General features: G+C 39.9%; 1 protein-coding gene across 4 annotated transcripts in view; it reads left to right on the top strand.

Annotated features, from left to right (window-relative positions):
• ZNF638 (zinc finger protein 638) overlaps positions 1–26,580 on the top strand; it is a 170,173-nt gene that overhangs the window by 131,729 nt on the left and 11,864 nt on the right. For 3 of the 4 annotated variants that reach the window (XR_005212412.1, XM_037807374.1, XM_037807373.1), the window contains exons 11-22: positions 1,543–1,593; positions 3,389–3,460; positions 4,277–4,363; positions 4,636–4,704; positions 5,029–5,069; positions 7,262–7,393; positions 8,298–8,426; positions 10,233–10,274; positions 10,727–10,861; positions 11,798–11,923; positions 18,107–18,256; positions 23,249–23,286. Coding sequence is in view for 3 of the 4 variants with exons in the window: in XM_037807374.1 (XP_037663302.1) it covers positions 1,543–1,593; positions 3,389–3,460; positions 4,277–4,363; positions 4,636–4,704; positions 5,029–5,069; positions 7,262–7,393; positions 8,298–8,426; positions 10,233–10,274; positions 10,727–10,861; positions 11,798–11,923; positions 18,107–18,256; positions 23,249–23,286 (1,072 nt within the window). In the remaining variant the exon portion in view is untranslated. The remainder of the gene's footprint in view (positions 1–1,542; positions 1,594–3,388; positions 3,461–4,276; positions 4,364–4,635; positions 4,705–5,028; positions 5,070–7,261; positions 7,394–8,297; positions 8,427–10,232; positions 10,275–10,726; positions 10,862–11,797; positions 11,924–18,106; positions 18,257–23,248; positions 23,287–26,580) is intronic. The other variant, XM_037807372.1, reaches the window with a different exon arrangement.

The following is a 26,580-nucleotide window of genomic DNA, read 5'->3' as shown; positions in this document are numbered from 1 at the left end:
AACCCCATTTGGAGCTCAGCTGAGGTATATTTGCTTGCTGTGAGAGAGCTTCTCTCTAGCACCACAAGGGTTTGCAGCTCGGGCTGTGGGGGAAGGGGGCTACCGGCTTGGATCCGCAGTTTTTACTTACAGAATTTATTCTGGGATCTCAGGCATTCCTTCCAGTTCAGGTTGGTGTATGATGAGTCGACAGTCACGTTTGTCCCCCTGCAGTTATTAAGGATTATTTACTAGTTGTTCCTGGTTGTTTATTAGTTGTTCCAGGAGGACTAACTGGCTTTCACTCCTCTCTATGCCACCATCTTAGATCCTCATAACTGTTTTTTAAGTGTTTAGAATAATTTGCAGTGTCCCTCTTCCCCCCCTCCCCCATTTATTCCCAGTAAACCTACAAAACACCATTCAGAGACTACCACTGTTTTTTGTTATTGTTGTTTTTAAGTCACAGTTATTTCCCCATTAAAAGCACTTGGCCCAAAAAATTCCCACGTGTGAGTTCCACCAAACCTTTAAGGAAGCAATAACTGAAGGTCTATTTCAACTGGTTTATAATGTTAGGAGGAAAGAAAAACTTCCTTTCAGAAAGGGAATGGGGAGAGGGGAACAAGAAGAAAAAGACAGACTAATAATACTGCCTTCAAAAGTTGACAAGACATCTATTAGAATGGCTAAAATAAAGCTACTAGATTTAGAATAGTTTGATATAGTTGTGTAAATAGACAAAAGGTCACTGGGACAGAATACGGAGAGTCCCAGAAAGCATATGGAACATTAGTAAATCATTATGCTTATATTTCAAATTATGCTGAAATATAAAAGAATAAGCATAATGAAAAGATTATTCATTAAATTGACTAGCCACTTTTTAAAAGTAAAGCATTATAATACCAAAGTATATTACAGATGGATCAAAGAGTAAAATGATATATAAGATGTTGTGAAATATTGCAAGAAAATGTAGAGAATTTTTTTTTAATATGACTGCTTTAAAAATAATTGTTATCTGGGTGACATTGACTAATTCCCTTAATGTAAAGAGCTCTACTAAATAATAAGACACCAACAACCCAGAAGGTAAAGCAGATCACAGAGAAGGAATTACAGATGACTTAAACCATATGAAAATTGATACTTATAATTAAAGAAACAAAAATTTAATCATACCAATTTCCATCTTAGATTAGAGTGATTAATAATTTCTGTTACATACTATGTGTGGAATTGGGGAAGCCCCACTTGTCATGTGCTATTGATGGGAATATTAATCAGTAAAACCTTTCTGTAGGAAAATTTGATGTTAATCCTTAAAATTTAAACATGAGTGCCTTTTGACTTAGCAAATCCATGTATAAATACTTAATCCATAGTTTTAGTTCCAGGGTCATACAACGATGTGTATGGGAATGTTTCTTAACAGTGTTAAGAGCATATGGCCATGAGCTCCTGAATGATGGCCTTAAAAATTATTGCCAGATTAACTCTTTGCTCAAGTTAAATAATCTTAATTGTAAACCTTACTGATTTTTTTCCTTGTTATTTTAGCTGAAACTGGACAGGCCAAGACATCTGTAGCCAAAGTGAATAAATCTTCAGGTATGTTTTTGATTATAATTCTGGACACATTAGTTGACTTTTAATTATTCAGGAAGCATATAAGGATAGTATTGGGTTTCATGCAACATAGTATTTGCTGAATTTATATTAATCTTTGAAATTTTTAGTTATCCAGAAATTTTGAGAAATATGACTCAATAAATAATGCTTTCCTTCTAGTAATTAATCAAAATAAGATAATTTCATTGGCTCTATTTAACTGGAGAAACTATTTCATGGGAAGAATGTCAGAGATATTTCCAGCTTTCTCTTTTATTGAGATCTTCTCTGTTTTCTTTCTTTTATAAAATAGTCCAGATAACAAACATGCAGCAAGTTAGGTTCTCTTTTTTTTAAAAACATTTATTAATTTTCTTCCCTTTGCTCTCTAGTATTATCCTTCTTTCTACTTTTCCTCCCATTTCTGCTAAAGGTTTGTTAATTCAGGGTCATCTCTTTACATGGATAGAGATAAATGGATTAAATTGTCTCCACTATAATGTTAGAAAAGGAAAGGAAATAGCCTTGAACTGTCAAATACATTCTTAGGGACAGCTCCAGAATTTCCATAAAGTAGTTTGTTGAAAGCATTAATCCAAGGGTGTGGGGGTTGGCTAGGGAACTTGTCTGGAAGCTGTGTTTATTTAACAAACACATTGATACTACTTTGATAGTAAGTTTGTGGGAGTCACTGATGGAAATTTGGGGAATGGGTACGAAAGACACTAGCTACCCTTAACTGTTGGAAGTTAATTCTTGCCTTTTTTTCCCCTTATGCTCCTATACCCAGCATTGGTGTTGCTCCTTTTGAGCAAAGATTTTGGTTTGTCTTTGAATATAAATGTTGGTTTTGTGAACTATTTTGATTGATTTTCGTGTGTGTAATTAATTGTTTTTACTTGTATGGCGATTTAAGTTTGCAAAAGAACAATCATATTCTCACAGGGGTAGTCAATTACCCTTGTTTATAAATGGGGAAGTTGATTACCAGAAATCGGTTAATGGCTTGTCCAAAGCTTCAAAATTATACTTGGATTTCAACTTAGGTCTGCTGACTTCTGATCCTGAGCCCTTTCCTGATGCTATCTCTCTGTTATGAATCCTAATTTTCAGAGCCAAACCTCTGAGTGGAAAGATTTTTGACTGTGTAATGATTTTTTTCAGCCATACTTTGATGATTACAGTCTTTTTAAATAGCACCATTTTAGAAAATAAAAAGGAGTAATAGATGCTTATGTGTAAAGAAGGGTCTGAGCAATTGATATAGTCCTATGTAGATGGAACCCACTAGGAATGAGTCAGCAATCACTCATGATGTAGTTTTTTCTTGAATGCTTTTCAGTCAACGGGGAGCCAAGGAAGTATGGGTTGGGAGGCCATAGATATAACTGCTTTTGGAACCATTAAAAGCATCACAAGATTGTTTTTATGTTCTTGGAATTAGTGATTTTGCTTCTGGTTGATCCACATATTCAGAGATTTATTTAATTTGCCTTATTTTATTTTATTTATTTATTTATTTTACTTGGTATCTGGTGTTTCCTTATTCTATTTTTAAGAACCTTAGCAGGAAGGTGAAATCTTATTTCAGTGATATTTCCCTTCCTCAAGAAATTATCAACATTACTACATGTAGAAAATGGCCTGTACTCCCACACCCACCCCAAAGATGATAGTATTTAATGTTTTGGATAAATATAGTCTGTACTTTTTATATTCTTTCTCTGTAAGGTTCTTTGCAGATCATTGGTATTGATTAAATAAACCAGTTTTGATTTTAGTTTTTGTGATTTAGGGAAATCAACGAGTTCTGTAAAATCTGTGATAACAGTAGCTGCTAAAGGTACTAAAGCTTCAATCAAAACAGGTAAGATGTAGGAAAGAGAAGTTTTTATTACATTTATTTATAATTCTTCCTTAAAGAATATAATCTCAAAAACAGGTTTTAAATTTAAGTAATAATTTGTAGCATCTATAAATTCTTTTAAGAGTTTAGTGGACAATTCTTTTGATATTTAAAACCTGACCTGTCTAGTTCTTGTTTTGTTTTTAATTTATTCTTCAACAGTATCTGCCATTGCAGGTATATTTCATGCTTATGGGCTGAAAACACTTTTTACAGCTGTGAACTAGGGTACTCAGCCATTTCTCCCCTACAAATTGCTTTATCTTTGTTTTCCTCATTTTCTTAGAGCTGCCAACTCATATTACCCTCCCCAGCTTGCACAATTCTTGATGTTACTTTTTTTTTTTTTTTTTTTTTAAGACGACTTCCTCCATGATTGGAGAACGTATTTCCTCCATAAAGAAATGGGACATTATTTAAAATAAATGTAGCATGTAGCATGATCTCATCTTTTGCCAGTCAACTATAACTTAATTTTAAAGAACCTTTTCAGAAATTGCAAAATATGTTATTGTGTGTGTGTGATTATGATGTACTTCTGCCACATGAGGTAAGGGTTAACCTTGTGGCTCATTTATAGCCATCAACAAAAACTGTATTACAGTTTAAATTTTCTTTTAATATTATTGGTGAACAGATTTTGAAAATAATTACAAATAATGAATATCTGGAAATGAACTGTTTTATGACTACTTATTTACTAATACACTAGTATCTGAATCATGCTTAATGGTTGAACAGTCTTTTAGAATAATTGTTCAATTCTACTTTAAAAAGGAAAATCTAGTGGAAAGAAGTCTCTAGAAATAAAAAAAGCTGGGAATGTCAAAAACAAGGACTCTAGTAAACCTGTAACTGTGCCAGGTAAGCTTGAAATACTGTCATTCAGTGCTTTCTTTTCTTTAGATCCTCTTGGTCTATGTTTAAATTACTTTTTGAAGTTACTGCTTAAAAATCCCCAAAGGGATTATTATGGTTTTCAAAGATAAGCTTGTTATCAGCTTTGATTTGTCAGTTCAGCCTAAGGAGACTTGAACTGACAAAGTATACTAAACAAGCTTAAGCTCCTGCTTAGATTCATAAGTTTAGTTGTACTAGTGTGTTTTCTAGACTTTAAAGCCGTCTATTTCATGCAGAAAACTCTGAAATAAAGACCAGTATGGAGGCCAAAGCCACTGAAAATAGTGTTAAAGAAAATATTTCAGGTAGGTAAAGAGAAATTTTATTTTATTCTGTTAATTTTGTATCGCTTGTGTATATGTATATTTCAATACTAGAATCATACCTAAAGAAAATATAGAATATTATAATTTAGATCTTCACCTTGTCTCTGGATTATTTTGAAATTTTATTCTGAGAAGGAAGAAGACTAAACTTTAAACTTACTGCTAGTTTTTTAATGATTCTCTGATCTTCTGTCATTTGTATGCATTTTCATGTAGCTACTGTTAAATCCATTAAGGAATGAGGTGAGAAGCTGATAAAGTATATTTGCATGTATGAATTTTTATTTTATTTTGTGTTTTAAGAAGCTGCATTGGAGACCACAGAAAATGAACCAGTTGGAATGGTCAGTTTCTATATTTTACTTCTTTAAAGTTTAAGAAATTTTGAGGCAACATGATATTTTTGTTACTATAAACTAAACTATATTCTAGTAGGAAAAAAAATTACAGGATTTGACATGGTAAAAAATGCTAGTAATTTGTGACTTTATTAGTATGGTTTTAGTTGAAAAACCTTGAGTGAATCACCAAACTTTAGGACCAGATTATCAATAAATGTACATGTTTTTGAGGATTACTTTTCACTGAGAACAATATGTTAAGCTGAAATGGCTTTTCAGATAGACAGTAGGTTGTCGAATTTAAACTAGTCGAAGTCTGTGGATTTTCATTTTTTCTAGAAGCAGATGGAAGTTATGTTAGTAATTATAATACCAGATTTTTGCTTTTTTGGAGGAGCAAGAGGAGTTTGCAGTTTTATTTGGATGGCATAAAGTTCAGTTTATTGGTCTTCACATGATTGCATCTGTCATTATTATGAATATATTAAAATCTCATTTTACTGATTTAAATTTTGAGATTATTCATTCGCTAAGCATAAATTTATTTCTGGCTAGTAATTCCATTCATTAAATAGTAACAAGCCATATGTCTTAACTTATTGTTTTGTTTTAAGTATATTTTAAGGCACCAATAGAGTATTTTAGATTCACTTAAAGCAGGTTAGAAGGAACCGTTTATGAACATAAATGACGTGCTCATGGGGTTGAGCCCTCTACCATAAGTTTTACCCTTGGGAAGACGGTTGCTGCAAAGGAGAGGCTAGGCCTCCCTATATTTGTGCCTAAGAGTCTCCTCCTGAATGCCTCTTTGTTGCTCAGATGTGGCCCTCTCTATCTGGCTAAGCCATCTTGAAAGGTAAAATCACTGCCCTCCCCCCTACGTGGGATCAGACACCCAGGGGAGTGAATCTCCCTGGCAACGTGGAATATGACTCCCGGGGAGGAATGTAGACCCGGCATCGTGGGACGGAGAACATCTTCTTGACCAAAAGGGGGATGTGAAAGGAAATGAAATAGCTTTAGTGGCAGAGAGATTCTTAAACGAGCCGAGAGATCACTCTGGTGGGCACTCTTACGCACACTTTAGACAACCCTTTTTAGGTTCTAAAGAATTGGGGTAGCTGGTGGTGGATACCTGAAACTATCAAACTACAACCCAGAACCCATGAATCTCGAAGACAGTTGTATAAAAATGTAGCTTATGAGGGGTGACAATGGGATTGGGAAAGCCATAAGGACCAAACTCCATTTTGTCTAGTTTATGGATGGATGTGTAGAAAAGTAGGGGAAGGAAACAAACAGACAAAGGTACCCAGTGTTCTTTTTTACTTCAATTGCTCTTTTTCACTCTAATTATTCTTGTTATTTTTGTGTGTGTGCTAATGAAGGTGTCAGGGATTGATTTAGGTGATGAATGTACAACTATGTAATGGTACTGTAAACAATCGAAAGTACAATTTGTTTTGTATGACTGCGTGGTATGTGAATATATCTCAATAAAATGATTAAAAAAATAAATAAATTACGTTATAAAAAAATGACTTGCTCATGGTTATTCTCAACTGGTTTATGAAAATAATAACTTCCCACCTGTTTTTCAAAGAAGAGTCACAAATTGCCAAATTTATTAGAGCACACCTTTGGGGATTTTCTCAACATCCACTAAAGGAAAAATTGTCATTGATAAAATAATGGTCTTAAGAAATAAAATAATTTGAGAGAATGGAAAACAGATTGGGTTATGGGGTAAGGGTCCTAAGAAGACTAGGTAGCCTTTTTTATATTGCCTAAAAGTGGTGATTCTATTCAGGAAGGTGAAAGGATATACAATGATTTTGAGTTTGGGAAAGTTAGCATCACCAGATATAGGAATGACAACAGTAAGTGAAGGGAATGAATTATAGTCAAGTTTTTCTGTTTTTAAACATTGGTTGAAAAAGACCGAAAGACCTGGCCTAGATGACAGATGGCCTGACTGCAAATAGTTTCTGTATTTGAAAAAAGTAGATTAGCATTTTATTTTTGGTTTTGTTTTTCATATGAGGTTCAGACTAGCCTTCTGAATTAATCAGACTTGACTCAGTATTTAATACAATTTAAGTACTAATGTAATAGATGACCTGCAATATAAACTTAAATATAAAAGCAGGTAAAGAAATTTTAATGTCACTTTAATTTTTTAATTTGTTTTGAAGGAGACAGAAGAAATGTGTGTGATCCTTGTTTCTAATTTGCCAAATAAAGGGTATTCTATGGAAGAAATTTACAACCTAGCAAAACCATTTGGTGGTCTAAAAGATATTTTGATTTTATCATCTCATAACAAGGTAAAAGTTCATAACAGCTGTTCATATTGTCTGCAAGCACATTTTGAAAAACATTAAATTCACAAAGCTAGAAAAAGCGACTTCAGCAGAGTCTCAAAGTAATTAAACTGTTTCAAGCTAAGAGATTTTAAAAATATAAAACAGGTATCCTTATTTTAGTAGTGTTCTAATCAGACATAGTTTTGATAATGGGAAGGAATGGCTTACTAGTGTGTTGGTTTTACATAAAATTTTTAAAAACTGACCTCGTAAAATCTTGTAGAACACTTTTTATTAGTATTTCTTCTGTTTTACCAATGATACACAAATGGGAAGTAACCATTTTCAGACTCCATCTAATGATGTCATCAGTACTTAGAACCAGGTTTATCAGTATGTTCTGTTTTCTATAAAACTGTTATTTTGTAATTTTTAAGCTACATAATAAAATTTGTTTTTAATAATACGCAACTTCTGGGAAGTATTTTAGAGGAGGAGAGATTTCAGGAAAGAGTTTAAAGTAATGGAAATGACATGTTTAGAGTGGTGGGAATTGGTATTTTTATAATATGAGGAGTTGGCAATTACTTGATCTATGAGAGTAGAATAGAAGATATATTAGGAGCTAATTAGAGCCAGTGAGAAAATAGTAGGGGAGGAGAGCTAGTACAGATGAGATAATTGTGGCTTCACATTACTTTATCATTTGGACGGTTGTAGCTCTATAAAAATACTAAAAACGTCTGAATTGTACACTTAAGCAGGTTAACTTCATGATTATATCTCAAAGCTGTTTTTTAAAAAGATTATAATATAGAGAAAAGAGTAAAATATTCACTGTTATTTAATTCATTTGATTCTTAGTTATTAAACTTAAATAAAAGTAACAAGATTTATTTTTTCATTCTTATTTCTATTTTAAAAGGCATATATGGAAATAAATAGAAAATCTGGAGATTCTATGGTAAAATTTTATACTTGCTTCCCAATGTCGATGGATGGAAATCAACTCACAATAAGTATGGCTCCTGAAAACATGAATATAAAAGATGAGGTAAATAATAGACTTATACCATTATTTTAACTAGAATATCAATAAACTTCCTAACAGTTTTATTCCGGTCTGTTACCTTTTCTAGTTTTCTTCCTTAGGTCCACATGTTTCAGATACAGCAAAAGCTGCTCTCTGCCCCCTCCACACCCTCCCATCCTGCCACTTGAATGTTACTTTGATGGTGTGGAAATCCTGTACCTCTTGTATGTTGCAGTGGAAAAAGTTGAAAACTGCTGTTTGAAAACCTGAATTACTTCATTTTTTCTCATATTCCACATCTAGTCAACCACGAAGTCTTTCTGTTTTAATTCCTACATATTTCTGGGGTTTGTTCCCTCTTTTTTTTTTTCGTTCCATCAACTGTGGCTTTATCTCTTAAAAACTATTAGACCACAAAGTAGCCTTCTCATTGTTCTTTTTAACTTCAGTTTTCTCTCCCTTAACTCTTTTCTCCACAAAACCATAAGACTGACATAAAATTGAAGTTTATTCAAATTCATCTGATTTAGAAACCCTCCAATGTTTTTCTGTGGCCACAAACATTTACTTTCAACTGCTGAGAGGCATGTTTGGAATCTTTAGGGGAAGTGGGAATGCATGTGATTTGAAAAAGCCTTTCCTTGAGAATCACTCTAAAGTGATATAATTGCTAGGATTGTTTATACAAGTCAGTAGTGTGGAAGAGAAAAACATATTAAGAACCATAGTCTCATAAAAGTGCAAGTTCCTTTCCTGCACATGTAAGCTAACATATGCCAACTTTGTCTTCCTTGCCTCATACTACTCTTAGCCTTTTTATATTTTAGCAGCACCAAATTGCTCTACACTTGTACACTATGGGTACCCTGTGTATCTGATCTTCTTGATATTCCCTTGTATGTGAATTTGAGTGTCCTTTTAATCCTAATGAGGATTAGGAGTAGGAAGAGTTAAAGTGTATGAGTAGGGTGGGACTTAAATAACTTTTTTAGGAAGAGGGAAAGATTCTTGGAAGGAAAAGAACTTTTGCCACCTTTTTTTTTTTTTTTTTTTTTTTAAATTCAGTTTTATTGAAATGCATTCACACACCATACAATCATCCGTGGTATACAGTCCACTGTCCACAGTATGATAACATAGTTATGCGTTCATCACCACAGTCTATCTCTGAACATTTTCCTTACATCAGAAAGAACCAGTACAAGAATAAAAAATAAAAGTGAAAGAACTCCCAAATCATCCCCCCATCCCACCCCATTTGTCCTTTAGTTTTTATCCCCATTCCTCCACTCATCCATACACTAGATAAAGGGGGTGTGATCCACAAGGTCTTCACAATCACACTGTCACCCCTTGTAATCTACATTATTATATAATTGTCTGCAGGAATCCAGACTGCTGGGTTGGAGTTTGGTAGTTTCAGGTATTTACTTCTAGCTATTCCAATACATTAAAGCCTAAGAGGTGTTATCTATATAGTGCATAAGAATGTCCACCAGAGTGACCTCTCGACTCCATTTGAAATTTCTCAGCCACTGAAACTATTTTGTCTCATTTTGCATCCCCCTTTTGGTCAAGAAGATACTCTCAGTCCCACGATGCTGGGTCCACATTCATCCCCGGGAGTCATATTCTGCATTGCCAGGGAGATTTACACCCCTGGGAGTCGGGTCCCACGTAGGGGGGAGTTGCCGCCTTCTTTTATGAAATAATTGCTAAATGCTTATTTGTATAGAAAAATCTGATTTTTTATATTATTAATGTTGACTAAATATATGAATGAGGAAGAGGTTACACATTCAACCTTTATCTGACTTGGCTTTTTAGGAAGCTGTATTTATAACCCTGATTAAAGAGAATGACCCAGAGGTGAGTTGTGCATTTAAATGCTTTTGTATGCTATTTAGTTGATAGAAACACTGTTTTATTTGTTCACCTTTTAGAAATTAAAGAAAACGTTAGTACCAATTTTAAGATATTGAGGTGTGGAATGTCAAGGTATTCTTATTGGTAAAAGTAAGAAATAAAGGGTTAGGATAGGGGTGAAAAATTTATCCAGATACTTGCATGCATAGTTAAGTGGCCAAAAAGGTCAGTACACTGTTTGAGGATGTTTTGGGTAAATATTATATAAAAAGAAGAAAGGTTATCCCTCCTGTTTTAATATATTATTTTTTTCTGATTATTCAAATCTAAAATTAAGATTTCAGTATCTTAACCCTTGTAGTCATTTTCTTAAAATATTAAATTGCTGTTAATCTGTTTTACTTTTTGATACTGTGTTTTTGTTTTTCTATGCTATCTCTTAAAAAAACCTATAGGCAAATACAGATACAATTTACAGTCGATTTGTACATCTTGATAACTTACCTGAAGATGGACTTCAGTGTGTGCTTTGTGTTGGACTTCAGTTTGGAAAAGTGGATCACCACATATTCATGAATAATAAAAAAAAGGTAACAAGATCTCCTGTTTTAGCTCTGTGTTCATTGAGAAAAAGTAGCTGAAACCACTCTTATGGTCTGCAACTTTTAATTCAGCTTCTTAACTGAAGCACCTGTAAACATCATCCATCCTCTTAGTGGGATTGTAATGAACTAGGATATTTTCTCTTGGGCTGTGACAAGAAGAGATGGTATCTCTGCTGAGAACTCCTGGTTTTTAAGGGAAAATAAGACTTGCACAGGAGAGAAAAGTAATAATAGTGTAAAGAGCATTACACTATTATAGTGTAAAGTTTAGACCTGAGTTATCAAACTTTGCCCTTAACTACCATTGTGACCTTTGCTAAGTCGAACTTCTGAATTCTTACTTGTAAAATGAAGGAGTGTTATTAGGTATTTTTGTATTCCTTCTAGCCATAAAACACATAGTGTTAAGTTTGTTTACTTATATGGAAGGAAGAATAATCATTCCTTACCTTTGTGATATGTCTTCTTTCCTTTAAAGAACATATGTTGTTCATCCATTTGCATTGGCTATGCCCTCTGTATTTAATATTTCTTTCAGGTATATGTCCATTAAAATTAGATTTTGATCAACCAAATTATTACCTAGAAAGGCAGGGTTTCAAATCAATGTTGACAATATTTACTTCATAAAAAGTACCTAATTAACCAACAACTTGGTATTAATTTCTTCAGCATGTATCCTGCATGGTCATGGCTTTAGAAATACTGTGACATAGGATGGAAGAAGGGGGCACAGATGGAATATAGAAATTCCATATTTACTTCTTTTTAAAAATACCTGCCATCCTTTGCAGTTTTGCCTCAGCATTCTAAGGATTGTTTTCTCTTGTTTATTTTGAAATAAGTATTAATCTTATGTTGTAATCACATATCTAAAGTCTGGAAGAAAAATATATTGATAGTTTTTTATGTTCTCCGAAGGCAATTCTTCAGTTAGATAGTCCTGAATCTGCTCAGTCAATGTACAGCTTCCTCAAACAAAATCCACAGAACATAGGTGACCATGTATTGACCTGCACATTATCTCCAAAGATGGACTCATCAGAGGTAAGGTTTTTTGTTTTTTGGGGTTTTTGTTTTTGTTGTTTGTATCAACTTTTCTGCTTTCAGAAAATGAGGAAAGTGTAAATGTTATTCTCCCAAAGCTAGAACATGTACTCTGAAGATAATTTCAAGAATTATTCTCAGAGAGTAAATTGGTTCTGAATTTGGATAGCTCTTCTTTTAAAAATTTGTTTTATAATTAGTGTTTGAATTTTCATGGTTCACCGAGCAGTATAAATTTGTCTGAATGACAGTAAATTGAGGTAATTTTGAAAAGCATAGTATAAGCATTCTTATACTTACTATGAGCATAGGAGTAGAGTGAATCCATACATGTAACGTGATTGTCTCCGGAATGCATTAGGCTACTTTGAATACATTTTGGTTTCATCCTGGTAGAAAGAAGTTTGTTTATTCTTTTATTTGTTCAAGTTGTATTTATTTTAAACTGTTCCCGTTACCAGAGAGTCCTGCTTTCTGTTCTCGTCGTCTTCTTCGGCCTCACGGCCACGGTTTACCTCATTCTTCTTGCTCGGTAGACGACCCCCCCCTCCTTTCCCCTCCGCTATGGGTAATCGTCTATCCGCACGCCAAGCGCCTCAAGTTCGCGCTCTGGCGGGTCTTCTGGACACACATCGTTGCAAGGTGTCTGTCCGGCAGCTGCAAGTATACTGGGACCTCCTGCTGCCCTTTAACCCATGGCTCACCACTTGCCATCTTTGGGACCCCGTCACTTATGATCGCCTTATTAATCGGGTCACCAACACCATGGAACATGAGAGCAAGCGCTTCCCTCCCGGCTTGCTCCCCACCTTAATAACCATCCGCTCCTGCCTTCAAGGCTCCCTCCCCCCTGATCGAGGCCCCATTAAATCCAAGGAGGCCCTGTCGACTCAGTCGACAGATTCGGACAGTGAGACCAATGCAGACCACGATTCGGACACAGAATCCTTAGTCGAGCAAATTAACAACGCGCTCGAAGTCACCCCCCAAAAACGAAACAATACCGAGTCTCGCCAAGATGGTGAACTTCCTCCTTCTTCTTCCACCGAAGGGAGGAAGTGCTCCAGCGATGACGTCAGCCCTGAGCCAGGCCCGGAAACCGTATGCGCTTTACCCCGCCTTTCCACAGGGCGGAGCTGACCTGCCATCTTACGCCTTAGCTACGCCCACCGCGCCGCCATCTGGCGACACTTGGAACCTCCCGCTTCCGCTTCCCCCTTCGGCGGACTCTTGGATTGCGCCGCCGCAACCCACACCCACCCCCCACTCACAACCCGCCTTCCTCTCCCCCTTAGAGCCGCTGCCAGCGGCTGCCGCTGCCCCTCCCGCCCCGTCAGTAAACAACCTCTGGCTGCCTTCTACACCTCAAGGCAACCCTTGGGGCAACGCTGCCCCTGCCCCCACTCCTGTGCCAGGCCCTCTGCAAGCGCGTCCTCCTTTCCCTCGTGCTTTTCGCTGCTTTCCCCTTAACGTTACCCCCACACCACAAAAACCATACGACTGGTATCCCATTGACTCAGACACTATCAAGCAACTTCGCAGGGCCGTCAAGGAGGACGGATTGGGTAGCCCATACGCTTCCCAAATACTGCAGGAAATCGCCATGGACCTTTGCCTCCCCCAGGACTGGGCCTCGCTTGCCCATACCATCCTTGGCCCCGGCCAGTTCGTTGATTGGCGTGCCCACTTCCAGGCAGAAGCAGCTAGGCAGAGTGAGCAAGACGCAGCCACTGGAGCCATTCATCCCCCCGAGGCTTACGTGGGCACGGGAGCGTTTATACACGCATCCGCCTATATCAATGCACCCGCCACCTTTTGGCCTATCCTTCGGGGAATCGCCTTACGAGCGTTTGCCAACTGCTTCGCCTGTCGGCCTAATAAATTCACCAAGCTCCTCCAGGAGCCGAGTGAGCCTTTCGCCACCTTTGTCTCCAGGGTCGAAGAAACCTGCGCTCGAAAGGTTAGTGATCCCCAGGCCCAACTGGCCCTCGCTCGAGAACTCATTCTCGAGGGAGCCAGTCCCCCTTGCAAGCAGGCTATCCTTCCCTTGCGGGAGAAGAGCATACACAATTGGGTGCTTGCCTGCAGCGCCTTTGACCCAGCTGCCGCGTCCCTAGCCCAGGCTGTCTCTGGCGCTGTCACGGCCGCCTTAGCCGCCACCGCCGGTTGCTTCAAGTGCGGGCAGAGCGGCCATTTTGCCCAGGAGTGCCCCATTGCGGAGGTCAACCGCCCACCTTTCATGCCGCGCAAAGGGCGCCCCCCTCCCACTCCTTGCCCACGCTGTCAGCGTGGCTATCACTGGGCGCGCAATTGCAAATCTAACCCCAAACCCCTCCGCCCCAGTCAGGGTCAGCACCAAGGCGCTGAGCAAGCTTTAAACTCCAGGCGGGGCAAGCCTCAGCCCCGCCCCTAAGAGGCAGCGTCCCAGCTGGTTCTTTTTTTTTTTTTTTACTTACTGCTTTTCACAAGAGAAATATTTTATTTGAGTAATTATTTTACATGATACAACATCCCGTAGGCATAAAAATAAAATAAACCAGGAATTTTTATTAAACTTATTTAACCAGAATATAGCAAATTATTTAAATAGCACTAATTTGCAGCAGCGTACCACCAAAAGAACCAAAGAAAGTTGTGCTTGTTCAGCTCTGCCTGAGCTATCTTTGCAGCCGGGGCTCCTCATCTACCCATCTATTTCATAATTAATCATAGTCTAGGAAGAGCTCTCTCTTCCATCGTTCTTTTATCCTTTGAGTACCACTGAAAAACTTCTGCATGTTAATTACATTCACAATGTCTTGCTGCCCTCAATGCCACTGATTTGTATGCTTGAAAGTGGTGAAAGTGGGAAATTTTCTGTTGTATATGTTATCACAATAAAAATAAAAATAAAAAAAAAACCATCCATGGGCGTGCACAACACAAAGAGTGAACCCCAATATAAACTGTGGACTTTAGTTAATAATAGAGCTATAATAATATTGGTTCATCAGTGTGACAAATGCATCATGCCAATGCAAAATATTAATAATGGGGAAAACTGGGGAGGGCAATATATGGGAACTCTGTACTTTCTGCATGATTGTTTCTGTAACCATACAACTCCCAGCTGGTTCTAATGGAACTAATCATCCCACCGGGGACCACAACGGTGGCCCCAAAGGACTTCCCGAGTGCCCCTACCATTGTCATCCTTCCTCCCCTAGGAAGGATTGCCCGTACCAGTGGCATGTGGCATCTAACGGCACCGTTGAAGTCTCCCCGCCAAAGCCTCAAAAGGAAGGCCATAAAACGCTTCTCTGGACACTCCCTATCACTCCGGAAAAGCCTACCCGTAAATTAAAAATAGGGGGGCAATGGTACACGGGCACGCTCGATTCAGGGGCAGAAGTCTCTTGCATGCCCGCTCACTATGCCACCATGTGCATGGTTCTCGATGGTCCCTCGGTAGTGGGAGCCACCGGTACCTCCACTTCTCTTCAGGCCATGGGACCCATTAAGTGGGAGGATGAAGAAGGCCACTCAGGCACCTTCCGCCCGTTGTTCCTACACACCATAGACCAAATTTTATGGGGCCGTGATATCCTCGCCGCCTCTGGGGCAGTGCTTACCACGCAGCCCCCCCAATAATGTGCACCACTGCTCGTTTAACACCTCCAGCGCCCGTTCCTCTGCAGTGGGATACTGAGGAACCTATATGGGTGGAGCAGTGGCCCCTTCCCACGCACAAATTAGTTGCACTCCAAGCCCTTGTCCAAGAACAATTGGACGCAAGCCACATAGAACCTTCTACTAGTCCCTATAATTTGCCAGTGTTTGTTATTCATAAAAAAGCCACAGGGAAATTTAGGCTCCTCCATGATCTGTGGGAGATCAATAAGCATATTCTTCCCATGGGTTCCCCGCAGCCTGGCCTCCCCCATCCGGTGGCCATCCCGGCTCACTATCACGTAGCCACCATTGACATCAAAGACTGTTTCTTTTCCGTCCCGCTACATGAGCGAGACCGCCCTCGCTTTGCCTTTACAGTCCCCGTCCCCAATCACGCGGGCGCGGCTAGCAGGTACCAATGGAAAGTCCTCCCTCAAGGGATGCGTAACAGTCCGGCCATCTGCCAAATGTATGTTAATCACGCAGTGGCCCCCCTGCGAAAGCGGGCCATGCTCATCCATTACATGGATGACATCTTGGTGGCCTCTGAGAACGCCGAGGCGCTTCCTCTAATCCTCAGAGACCTCACCACTAATTTAGCTGACCTCGGCCTTACGGTTCAGCCCGAAAAGGTTCAGATTGTGCCGCCATTGGCCTTCTTAGGGTTTAGCATTGATAAAACCATTGCCCCGTCCGCTCCCCAGCTGGACATACCAGATCGGGTCACCATCACTGAGCTCCAACAGCTCTGCGGTCAAATCAGTTGGCTCCGCTCTGCGTTGCCGATCACCACTGCGCAGCTCCAACCACTCTTTATGCTGCTGAGTGTCCCAGAAGCCCCGCCGCTAGCAGTCTCCCGGCGCATTAAGCTCACCCAGGAGGCAAAGGAGGCCATTGCCGCCATTAACAAGGCGCTCGCCGCCTGCTGTCTCAACAGGTTCAGCACTAGAGAGGGCAATCTTATGGCACTCATCCTTCCTACGCCCGGAACACCCATGGGCTGCCTGTGGCAAGATGGCCCTCTACTTTGGGCGCACCCCGCTAAAAGCCGGCTTAGAAAAATCTGCCCCACAGTGCGGCTCTGGATCAGCCTAGCTTCAGATCTAGTCACCCTGGCTGTTCATGTATTTGGAGCGCCGCCGGAAAAAATTGTTTGGCCCCTGGACGCAGGCCAAACCCGCCTGCTTATACGTGATAACCCGGACATGCAAATCCTTTTAGAAGGATTTCATGGGGAATTCAGCTGCCACTATCCTAGCCATCGACTGTTACAGGGGCTCGCCAAGCTTCCCTTCCGCAGCCCCTTCCACCCTTTCCCCTCCTCTGCACCCATCCCGGGTGCCACTACCGTCTTTACTGACGCCTCCAAAACCCGTTTCGCCTTCCTCTCTTATCCCCCGGACCACCCAGAACCCCGCCTATTCAGCTATGTCAACCTTCATTCAGTCCAAGTGGGGGAAATCCTAGCGGTGTCATACGCGCTGAACACCCACTGGAACCACCTAGTAAACATTTTCACCGACAGCCTCTACACTTATCAGGTCTGCCGAGTCCTCGCGTTTTCCACCTTTTTCCCCGGGAACTCGGCCATCGATAAAGCACTTTCTGACCTCAGGAGCATCTTGGAGCATAGACAGGATTCTTGGTTCATTAGCCACATTCGTAGTCACTCAGGCCTTCCGGGGCCCTTGGCTAATGGCAACAGTATAGTAGACCAAGCAGTCTCAGCTCAAGATACCCAAGCAATGCTAACTTGCACAGCGGCCCCTCCGGGGGACGCTGTTAACCAGGCCAAGTTATTGCATTCTAAGTTTCACTTTTCGGCTGCATCGTTGCATCATCTATGTGGCCTCCCCCTAGACACCTGTAAACATCTTGTCCGCAATTGCGCAACTTGTGCGCCCTTCGCGCCGCTTGGCCCCCTGCAACCTCAGGGAGTCAACCCACGAGGCCTAAAACCAAATTCTAGATGGCAAATGGACGTAACTCACGTTCCGTCCTTTGGGCGCCTCAAGTATGTACATGTAATGATTGACACCTTCTCGGCCATGTGTTATGCAGTCCCCCTTGCCGGGGAAACGGCCAAACACTGTATCAAGGCCCTGAGACAAGGAATTCTCTTCATGGGAGTCCCCTGGGACATAAAAACGGACAATGGGCCTGCCTATCGCAGTGCCTCCTTTGCGGCCTTTCTTCAGTTATATAACATCACCCATCATTTCGGCATCCCTTATAATCCTCAGGGGCAAGCCATTGTGGAAGCAGTCCACCGCCGCTTAAAAACACAAATTGAAAAAGAAAGGGCCATGCTCCCCCAGGCAACTCCAGGGGACCTTATCACAGCAGCCCTTGTTCACCTTAACCTATTCACATTCAATAAGGAAGGGCTTTCGCCCCTACATAAACATTGGGGGCCCTTGTATAGGCCCACCCAGGCCCCGATGGTCTACTGGAAGGACCCAGAGAGTAATGCCTGGAAGGGTCCCTCCCCACTCCTTGCCCAGGGGCGCGGGTTTGCTTGTGTTTTCCCAGATGATGCATCACAGCCAATCTGGATCCCAGGAAGAGCAATCCGACCCGCCACCAGCAGCCACGCGTCTAACGAGACGAGAACGCCGTCGTCTCCGCACCCTGGTGTACCAGATGACAACCTTGCGCCTAGACCGGGAGCCCAGTCCGGAGGTACCCCCGGAGAGACAAGAAATCATGGAGATTATGCGCCTATACAGACGGGCAAAAGCCAGCCCCCTGCACCTCCATAACCCCCACCCAAGCATTACTTCCCTTCTAATGATCATGCTTGCTCTCGCCTCTTCCACCCAGGCCAACTCACTACACCAACCTTTTAACTGGACAGTCCATATCATGGGGGGAATAGAGAAGGACCTCCTCTATAATGTTACAGCCGAGGCTCCTTCGTTTACTGCCAGCATTTGTGATTTTGTTCAATTCACAGGTTTAAACAACAATAATTGGTTACGTAATCAATGTCAAGGCGGCCTCGTTTCTGGTTATTACATATGTCCCTCCACAGGCAAAGGCTGTGCTGACCCCTCGCATTTTTATTGCCCCTCCTGGGGGTGTGAAACAATGGCCCACGGATGGTCTGAAGCTCCCAATAGAGATCAGCACCTCCAAGTGTCATGGACAAAGCCAAATTGGCGCAATATAACCCTTAAGGTTAAAAACCCCGGCGAGGACAATTGTGGCCGCACTTATGGCCTCCGCCTCTACATGGAGGGCTATGATTGGGGTGGTCTCTTCTCCATACAAAAGAGACACCCCACCGCCACCGATCCGAGCGGCGTTGGCCCCAACAAAGTCCTTAACCCCCTTAATCCACGGCCCTCCAGCCGCACCTCAGCTGCAAACAGCGCATCGCCAACCCCACCACCCCAACCTTTTCTGACCCCTCTCATTACTCCTCTCCCCTCCTCGGCCTTATCCAAGCAGCCTTCACCTCAGTGAATTCCTCCCACCCCAATCTTACCTCCTCCTGTTGGCTTTGCCTCTCCACCTCCTCCTCCTTGTATGAGCCCGTCGCCTCCAACCTCTCCTTTTCGGAAAATACAGAGAATAGCCCCTCGGAATGCAATTGGAATACCTCTGCCGTCCCCCTAACCTTTCATTCAGTTTCCTCCACAGGAAAGTGCATCCGCCCTCTCTCATACAACTCTCCCAACCTCACAGCTTGTGCCAACTACTCATCCCCCGGCAGCTCTGCCAAATTTCTTATTCCCCACAACTCCTCCCAATGGCTCTGCTCCTCTACAGGACTTACCCCCTGCCTTAACATGCAAACCCTCAATACAACTCATGAAACTTGCCTCCTAATTGTCCTTATCCCTAGGGTCCTATACCACAGCGAGGAAGACTTCTTCCTCCGCCTAGAAAGAACTGCAGCTCCTGCCCCTCTGCAAAAGCGAGAGCCCATCACCGCCCTCACGCTCGCCACCCTCCTAGGTCTTGCAGGCGCTGGCACCGGAATCGCTGCGCTAGCCAGTCAAGGCTCCGCCCTAACTCACCTCCGGGCGGCTGTTGACGAGGACATTCGTCACCTACAAAACGCTATTTCCCATCTTAAAAATTCTGTTAACTCCCTCTCTGAGGTCGTGCTCCAAAACCGCCGAGGTCTCGACCTTCTCCTCCTCAAAGAAGGAGGCCTTTGCGCCGCCCTAGGAGAAGAATGCTGTGTATATGCCAATTCCACAGGTCTCGCCGAAAACAGCCTAAAGAAGGTCCGAGAGGGACTAGAACAACGCAAAAGAGACCGTGAAGCCACCAACTATTGGTCCCACATCTTTACCCCCCTCCTCCCATACCTCCTCCCTCTCATTGGCCCCCTACTAATGATTATTCTAGCTCTCACCCTAGGGCCCTGCATTATCCGCAGAATTGTCCAACTTGTTAAAAACCAGGCCAATGCTGTCTTATCATTTGTGCAAGTCCAGTATCAACGACTTGCCTCTACTCAAGAAGCTAGCCCTCCGCAGCGTCACCACCCTCGTCCATCCCGCAAGCAGCGAGGCCCCTCTCGAACGCTCGGGCGCCACACCAACGCCGAGCTCCAGCCTCTCTGAGCTGCCGTCAATCCTTTTCCCCTCCCCGGCCTCCCCTTTCCCTCATCCCTTGGTGGATCTCTCCTGTGAGCTTCTTCCTCTAATTAGAAAAGTAGGGGGAATTGCGGGTTGCTGGTGCTGAGTTCCAACTTGGCGGGCCGGGGCCAGGGAACCTGGTCAGCCCCTGGGGGAGGCGATGGGCATGGGCAGTAGCGCCCTCCACAGCCCCCCCCCAGGGAACCTGGCCAGCCCCTGGAGAGGGTAGTGGGCATGGGCAGTATTAACCCTCCACAGCCCCCCGGGCCTGAGAAAGTGGAGCCGGCTACAGGCCCCATCTCCCTCACCCAAAATACAACTGTTAGAGGAAGCTTGCCAGAGAAAACCGCCCCCTTTATCTTGCCCGCACACTCCCCGTTGCCAAAGCAACTCCCGCCCTCTCCGTTGCCAGAGCAACTCCCGCCCTTTTCAAACGACCTCCGCGCCCTCTCAGAACCAATCCTAGCCTTTATCCCCTCAGCATTGCCATGTAGGGCCACACACCCCTACCACCGACCCCTCCCTCTATGCCACCCTATTTAACTTGTGCTCACCCCTGAATAAAGGGCTTTTTTGTTTAACCACCTTGAAAAGAGAGTGTCTCGCGTTCCTCTCTCGCCGCCCTCCACACCTTGCACGCCTCCGCCAGGGACTCGGCCAAGTCCCCCGCCTCACCTTCGCCTCCGGGAAGAGCTGCCGCCGGTACCCTTCAAGCAACGCTGAGCGCAGAGGGTTCCGTGGCTGCCCCCCTATAGCAGTGACCGCATTAAACTCTGTTTTTGTGTAGGAAACAAGATTTTATAGGTTCTTGGCTTATGTGGTGATAATGTATGATAGTTTGGGTATCTCAAAAGTAGGGGATAAATAATTTGGTATCTTTTATTTTTGTTTGTAAATCCACCAGAAATCTTGCTCCAGTACAAAAACAAGAAAAAGAAATTCCACTATCTAAACCCAAGTAAAATAGAGTGCTTATGGTAAATGTGACATGATAGGAACCAATTTAAGCACAAATTTGAGTAACTCGTTTAACTGGATAATTTCAGAAAAAAATTTGAAAGTTTTTATTAGCCTTTTTTTTCTCAACAGAACATTGCATTTTTTAATATTCATTTTATTGAGATATATTCACATACCATGCAGTCATACAAAACAAATCATACATTCGATTATTCACAGTACCATTACATAGTTGTACATTCATCACCAAAATCATTCCCTGACACCTTCATTAGCACACACACAAAAATAACAAGAATAATAATTAAAGTGAAAATGAGCAATTAAAGTAAAAAAGAACACTGGGTGTCTTTGTCTGTTTGTTTCCTTCTCCCATTTTTCTACTCATCCATCCATAAACTAGTCAAAGGGGAGTGTGGTCCTTATGGCTTTCCCAGTCCCACTGTCACCCCTCATAAGCTACATTCTTATACAGTCATCTTAAGATTCATGGGTTCTGGGTTGAAGTTTGATAGTTTCAGGTATCTACCGCCAGCTACCCCAATTCATTAGAACCTAAAAGGGGTTGTCTATATTGTGCATGAGAGTGCCCACCAGAGTGACCTCTCGGCTCGTTTTGGAATCTCTATGCCACTGAAGCTTATTTCATTTCCTTTCATTTCTCCCTTTTGGTCAAGAAGATAGAACATTGCATTTGAAAAATTTTACATAACTTCAGTATTTCTGAAGTTGTTTATTTCAGTTAAGTTCAGAATTGTACTAAACAATGACTATAGAAATTCTCTTAGATATACAGTCCCAGATTCTTAGATTTAAAGAAAATGAAATGGGTGAAATTTCTGTAAAATCCCTGCCTGAACTGGCACTTTACTTCCCAAGCCCTTACTCAGAACCTTAGTTTTATAGTTTTTAAAATGGGGAGCACATTTGGCTTATTTTAAAAGACCTAGCTCCACCACTGATAAGCTAGCTGTATGATCTTGATCGTGTCACATAGTGTCCATTATATCCATTCAACAAATGGTGAATTGGATAGTGGAGGCAGGTGGACTAATTTCAGGATATTGTAATGGTTTATGTGAAAGGTAATGAAGGCCTGAACCAGGGAATAGATTATAAAATAGAAGGAAAACTTGACCCCAGATTTTTGTTATAGCACTGTTTAATTTTCCACTGTTTAAAATGAGTTGATCAACATCTCTTTATCACCCTCTTTTAAGCATACCCATGCATGCTCCCCCCATTTTTGTTATCTGTAATTTTACTTCCATATGTAGTAAGTTACAACCTTTAGTTCTATGACTATAATTAGGTGCGTATGAAAGGTGATTTAACTTAATTCTAAGTACTGAAAACCAGTATGTGCATTTTTTACATCTTGATTGATTATGAAGATGTTTGCTGTGGAATTTAGTAATGAGAATGGGTCTGTAAAGGAGGAAATATCTCTCTAACTTGAAACTCACTTTTTTATATTTCCAGTCATTTTTGTTTTCTTCAATAGCTTCAGCTTTCTTGTGCAGTTTAGGGATTATATTTCGTTGTTGAGAGAGAAAAAAAAAGACTGTCTTCATCATTTAACTTAATTGCTATTGAATATAATCTACTCTCTTCTCAGAGCTGTTTCTTTGGGGTTCAGATATATATTAATAAGGATTATTGTTAAATTTTGCCCAAAACTTCTAGTTGTTTTGAGTGGGACGTTTTCTGTGTCAACTGATTTTTATTTTTTAAGTTTTAAAAAATAATATAATCACAAGGAAGATAAGATGTTTCAGGTTTATTTTTTTTTTCCCAAGCAGAAGGTGGTGATAACTTTTGAGGGTTTTAAAATTTAAAAATAAAGTTTTTCTTTATGTCAACATTATGTAAACTTATTTTTCTGATTAAATTGCTCATGGCAGTTGTTCTGTATAACTTAAAATTAGGGGTCTTCATCTAATGGGAAAAAATTCTAGAATCTGATATTTATGTGGATGCTTAAAAACTAGCTATTCAGTACATTTTTAAAGATGTATTGTTTTTTAGCTTCGATTTTAAGCACTGAAAACATTACATTGATGCATCAATGGGTTAAATATTTAAAAGCCTTTAATAAAATGTGGAATTAATATTGCAGGCTCAAGCTGAGAAAGACTCAGAACCAGGGAAAGAAAGGTATGTTGCTTTAATATGCTAATATTTTTGTCTAATATTTAGTTACTAAATTTTATTCCGTATTTTATAGTAATTCACATGCAGCCAAGCGTTCCTCTCTTACATGTTTGTTCCATTCTCTGTATGAGCCAGTTACGGTTTTCTTTTTTGACCTAGTTTTGTTTTTGTTTGTATTGTCTCGTTCAGGAATTTGTTATTTATTTTTAAAAAACTGAATGTGTCAATGTATTACATTTACAAATATGACTTCTTTATAAAATGTTTTGCTGAAATGCTTTTGAACAGCTCGACTCCATGATCATTGTTGTTCCTTTTGTTAGCTTTTCTATTCCAAAATAAACAAAGTAGTAAAATTTTAATCTTTTTATATAATTTTCTTTAATCTTACGGTCTTGGAACTAAGAAGGTACCACTTAAGTTTGTTCATTTTTATCTGGTTGATTGAAGTATATTGAATTAGAGAAAAATCTTTGTTTAATGTCTTATCTTTAAAATTGGGCCAGGGAAAGAGAGAAGAACCTTTAGACTAGCATTTTCTAACTCTCAGCCAGGAAAGATGAGCACTTGCTTCATTTCAGAGCATTTTAAGTTAGAGTTTAATGTGGAATTTGCTGTTTTATAAAGCAGCTGGGGTAAGGAAAGGGGATATGTGTAAAAGAAAATAACTGTGTATACTACTTTGTATTTTCAAAGGATAAAAATTTGTTCTTCAGAATCTACTCGAACTAGAGACTCCCAGTCTTGTTTTGGTCGCATGTAGTACACCTTCTCCTTAGTAAATTTTTCATTCTGATGAATGTCCACCATTATCACCCTACCCTCTTGCCCACCAATCAATAACCTCTCTTTCACTGCTCTTCACTGAGAATCACGTATTTAGAATATTTCTTTTTTCTCCTCTATACTAAGTGATTCACCCATATTTCTTACAGTCCAAGTAGTATGAGCTTAGTTTGAAACAGCAGTTTGAAAGTGTTTAAATATGGAAATTAATTATTTTATTTGCTGTCCTATCTAATTTTAAGAAACCTGAAAAACAGAATGTCTTAGGGATTTTTCTTCCCAATAACTAATTCTTATAAAACAAGACAGTTTTAAATAATAAAGATTAATATGAACACAATAAATATTTTGGTAGCTTTAAGCAGTAGCATTGCTATATGTGTCAGTACGGACTTTTTAAGTGCACATCACCGTACAATTGTATTCACATGCCTAAAAGTAATAACACAAGCAGTGTTTAATATAAAAGCCCACAGAGGGCTTAAAAAGTAACAGTGCCACATGTAGCATAGATTGACCTACAGTTTGGCCACGGTAACTCAGTGGCTGGTAAGTAAATAGGCTCTTCCAAAAATCGATTGTATGTATTTCATTTGACAAAATTTCTCTCAGGTCTATAAGAACAGCTGTTTGTGTTTTGATCATTTTTTTCCTCTCACTGTTTAGACTTTTTTCCTAAAATCAAAAGCAGTAATGAATTTACAGATAGTTGTCCAAGCTCATAAAATTAATAAAAAATTCTAGCACAAATAACTTCTTAATTCCAACTTTGCAGTCATTTTTTTTTCTGGGTTATTTGGCATTAGAAAAAAAGATGTGAGATGTGGCCAGAATTTCTTTGTAATAAACTGATTCTGAGAAAATACTGGTGTTGGTTGGTTGGTTGATTTTTTTTTTTTTTAAACTTTGTGGGTGCTAATTCATCATGAATATGATCCTTTTGTTTATAATTAAACTATTTAAGTAGATTTCCCACTTAAAGGAAATCTTATGTGAATTTATTGATAATTTAATAGTCCATAATGTACCTGTATTCACTCCTCCCCTTCCCAAGTAAACAAGATTTATTTATCATATAATTAAGACTGTAAATAAGGATGCTAGATAAACTTTTCACTGGTTTATTAATAATGTTGGGAAGTAACCAGTGGCCCTCTGAAATAAGCATAATCCGTATTAAGTCCCAGTCTAAAGTTTCTCAGAATGTGTGTCATATGGTCTTAACGTTTTTTCTCATTTTCAGCTTTTATTGTATGCTTTTCTGGAGCGTTGTGAAACTGGTATTGGTTGCAGAGGGGTAGTGGGGAATCAGATACCAGTATGCTAAGAGATTCCAGATTTAATACTAACTGGATATGAGTAATGGAATCAGAGTAGTAGAAACCTGCAGATTTCCTTCTTTTGTGAAATCTGCTCATATAAAATGCCTTCCTGGAATCCTTTTTTTGTGCTAGTTCTCAGAATATGACTGTTTTCTTTTGATCTTTTAATGGACTTTTAACTAAACTGATGTTAATGTCATTTATACAACTTCTCAAACTGATCTTCCAAACTAACCTGATCAATACTGAGCCTTTTTCCCATATTAGCCAGAAAACCAGATACTAATTTTGGTGAATAAGTTCTATGAAGGAAGCACTATAAGTTTTGAAGACCAACTAACTCATAAGAATAAATAAGGAATTAAATCATTTTTTCAAGTATGTTAGTGTTCTCTGAAGTATAGAACTACATAACAATTCATTTTATATTGAAGATTGTACCCTTTATTATTGACAAACTTTAAATATGGTAGTTTTCCTGCTAGTCCAGTAGGTTCCTGGGTGTTTTTGTAAAATCTATGAGGAAGGAATTATTGCAAATGAGTATTGCAAATGATTATTGCAAAGTCACATAACTGCTGTAAATATGAATATCACAATTTTTTCTTATTTTGTCATATTTTTCTTGGCCACAAATTTTATTTTCACTCCTAAGAATTTGGAACACTTAAAAATCGGCCATTGGTATTTTGAATGTAAGGATTGTGAATTATTTCCAATAAAAAATTTTAAATCCTTTTCAGCATACAAAGGGTGGCTTTCACAAATTTATAAAATAGATATTAAAGTCTGTGGTTACTGACTGTTCAACTTAATAAATTCCTCAAAATCTTTGCCTTTACAACTTTTCATAAAGAATGGTTCCTCTGATCTCTTGGAAAACTTTTCTCCTTTGGAAGCTTAATCTTTAGAATCTTGGGAAGTAGGGCCAGTTTTTATTGGCTCAAATGATTAGACTTGTGATAGTAGGCACTTTTTCTGAACTTCTGAAATATGATTAACATCTCAAAACAAAAACATATCATCTTGCATTGTTAACTAAAGGACATATGGCCACCTTTTGAGAAGCATTAAGTTGTCAATGTCTCATCCTGTCCCTCATTGAAAAGTAGGAGGAAAATGTCAGTACTCTTAAGTATAGCAAGATCACTTTCTGGTGTCTTTCTCTAACCTGCTGCTTCTAATGTAA

This window comes from Choloepus didactylus, chromosome 17 (genome assembly GCF_015220235.1).
Source record: "Choloepus didactylus isolate mChoDid1 chromosome 17, mChoDid1.pri, whole genome shotgun sequence".
Taxonomy (NCBI): Eukaryota; Metazoa; Chordata; class Mammalia; order Pilosa; family Megalonychidae; genus Choloepus; species Choloepus didactylus.
The sequence above is the reverse complement of the archived record's forward strand: the minus strand, read 5'-3'. Positions and strand labels throughout refer to the sequence as shown.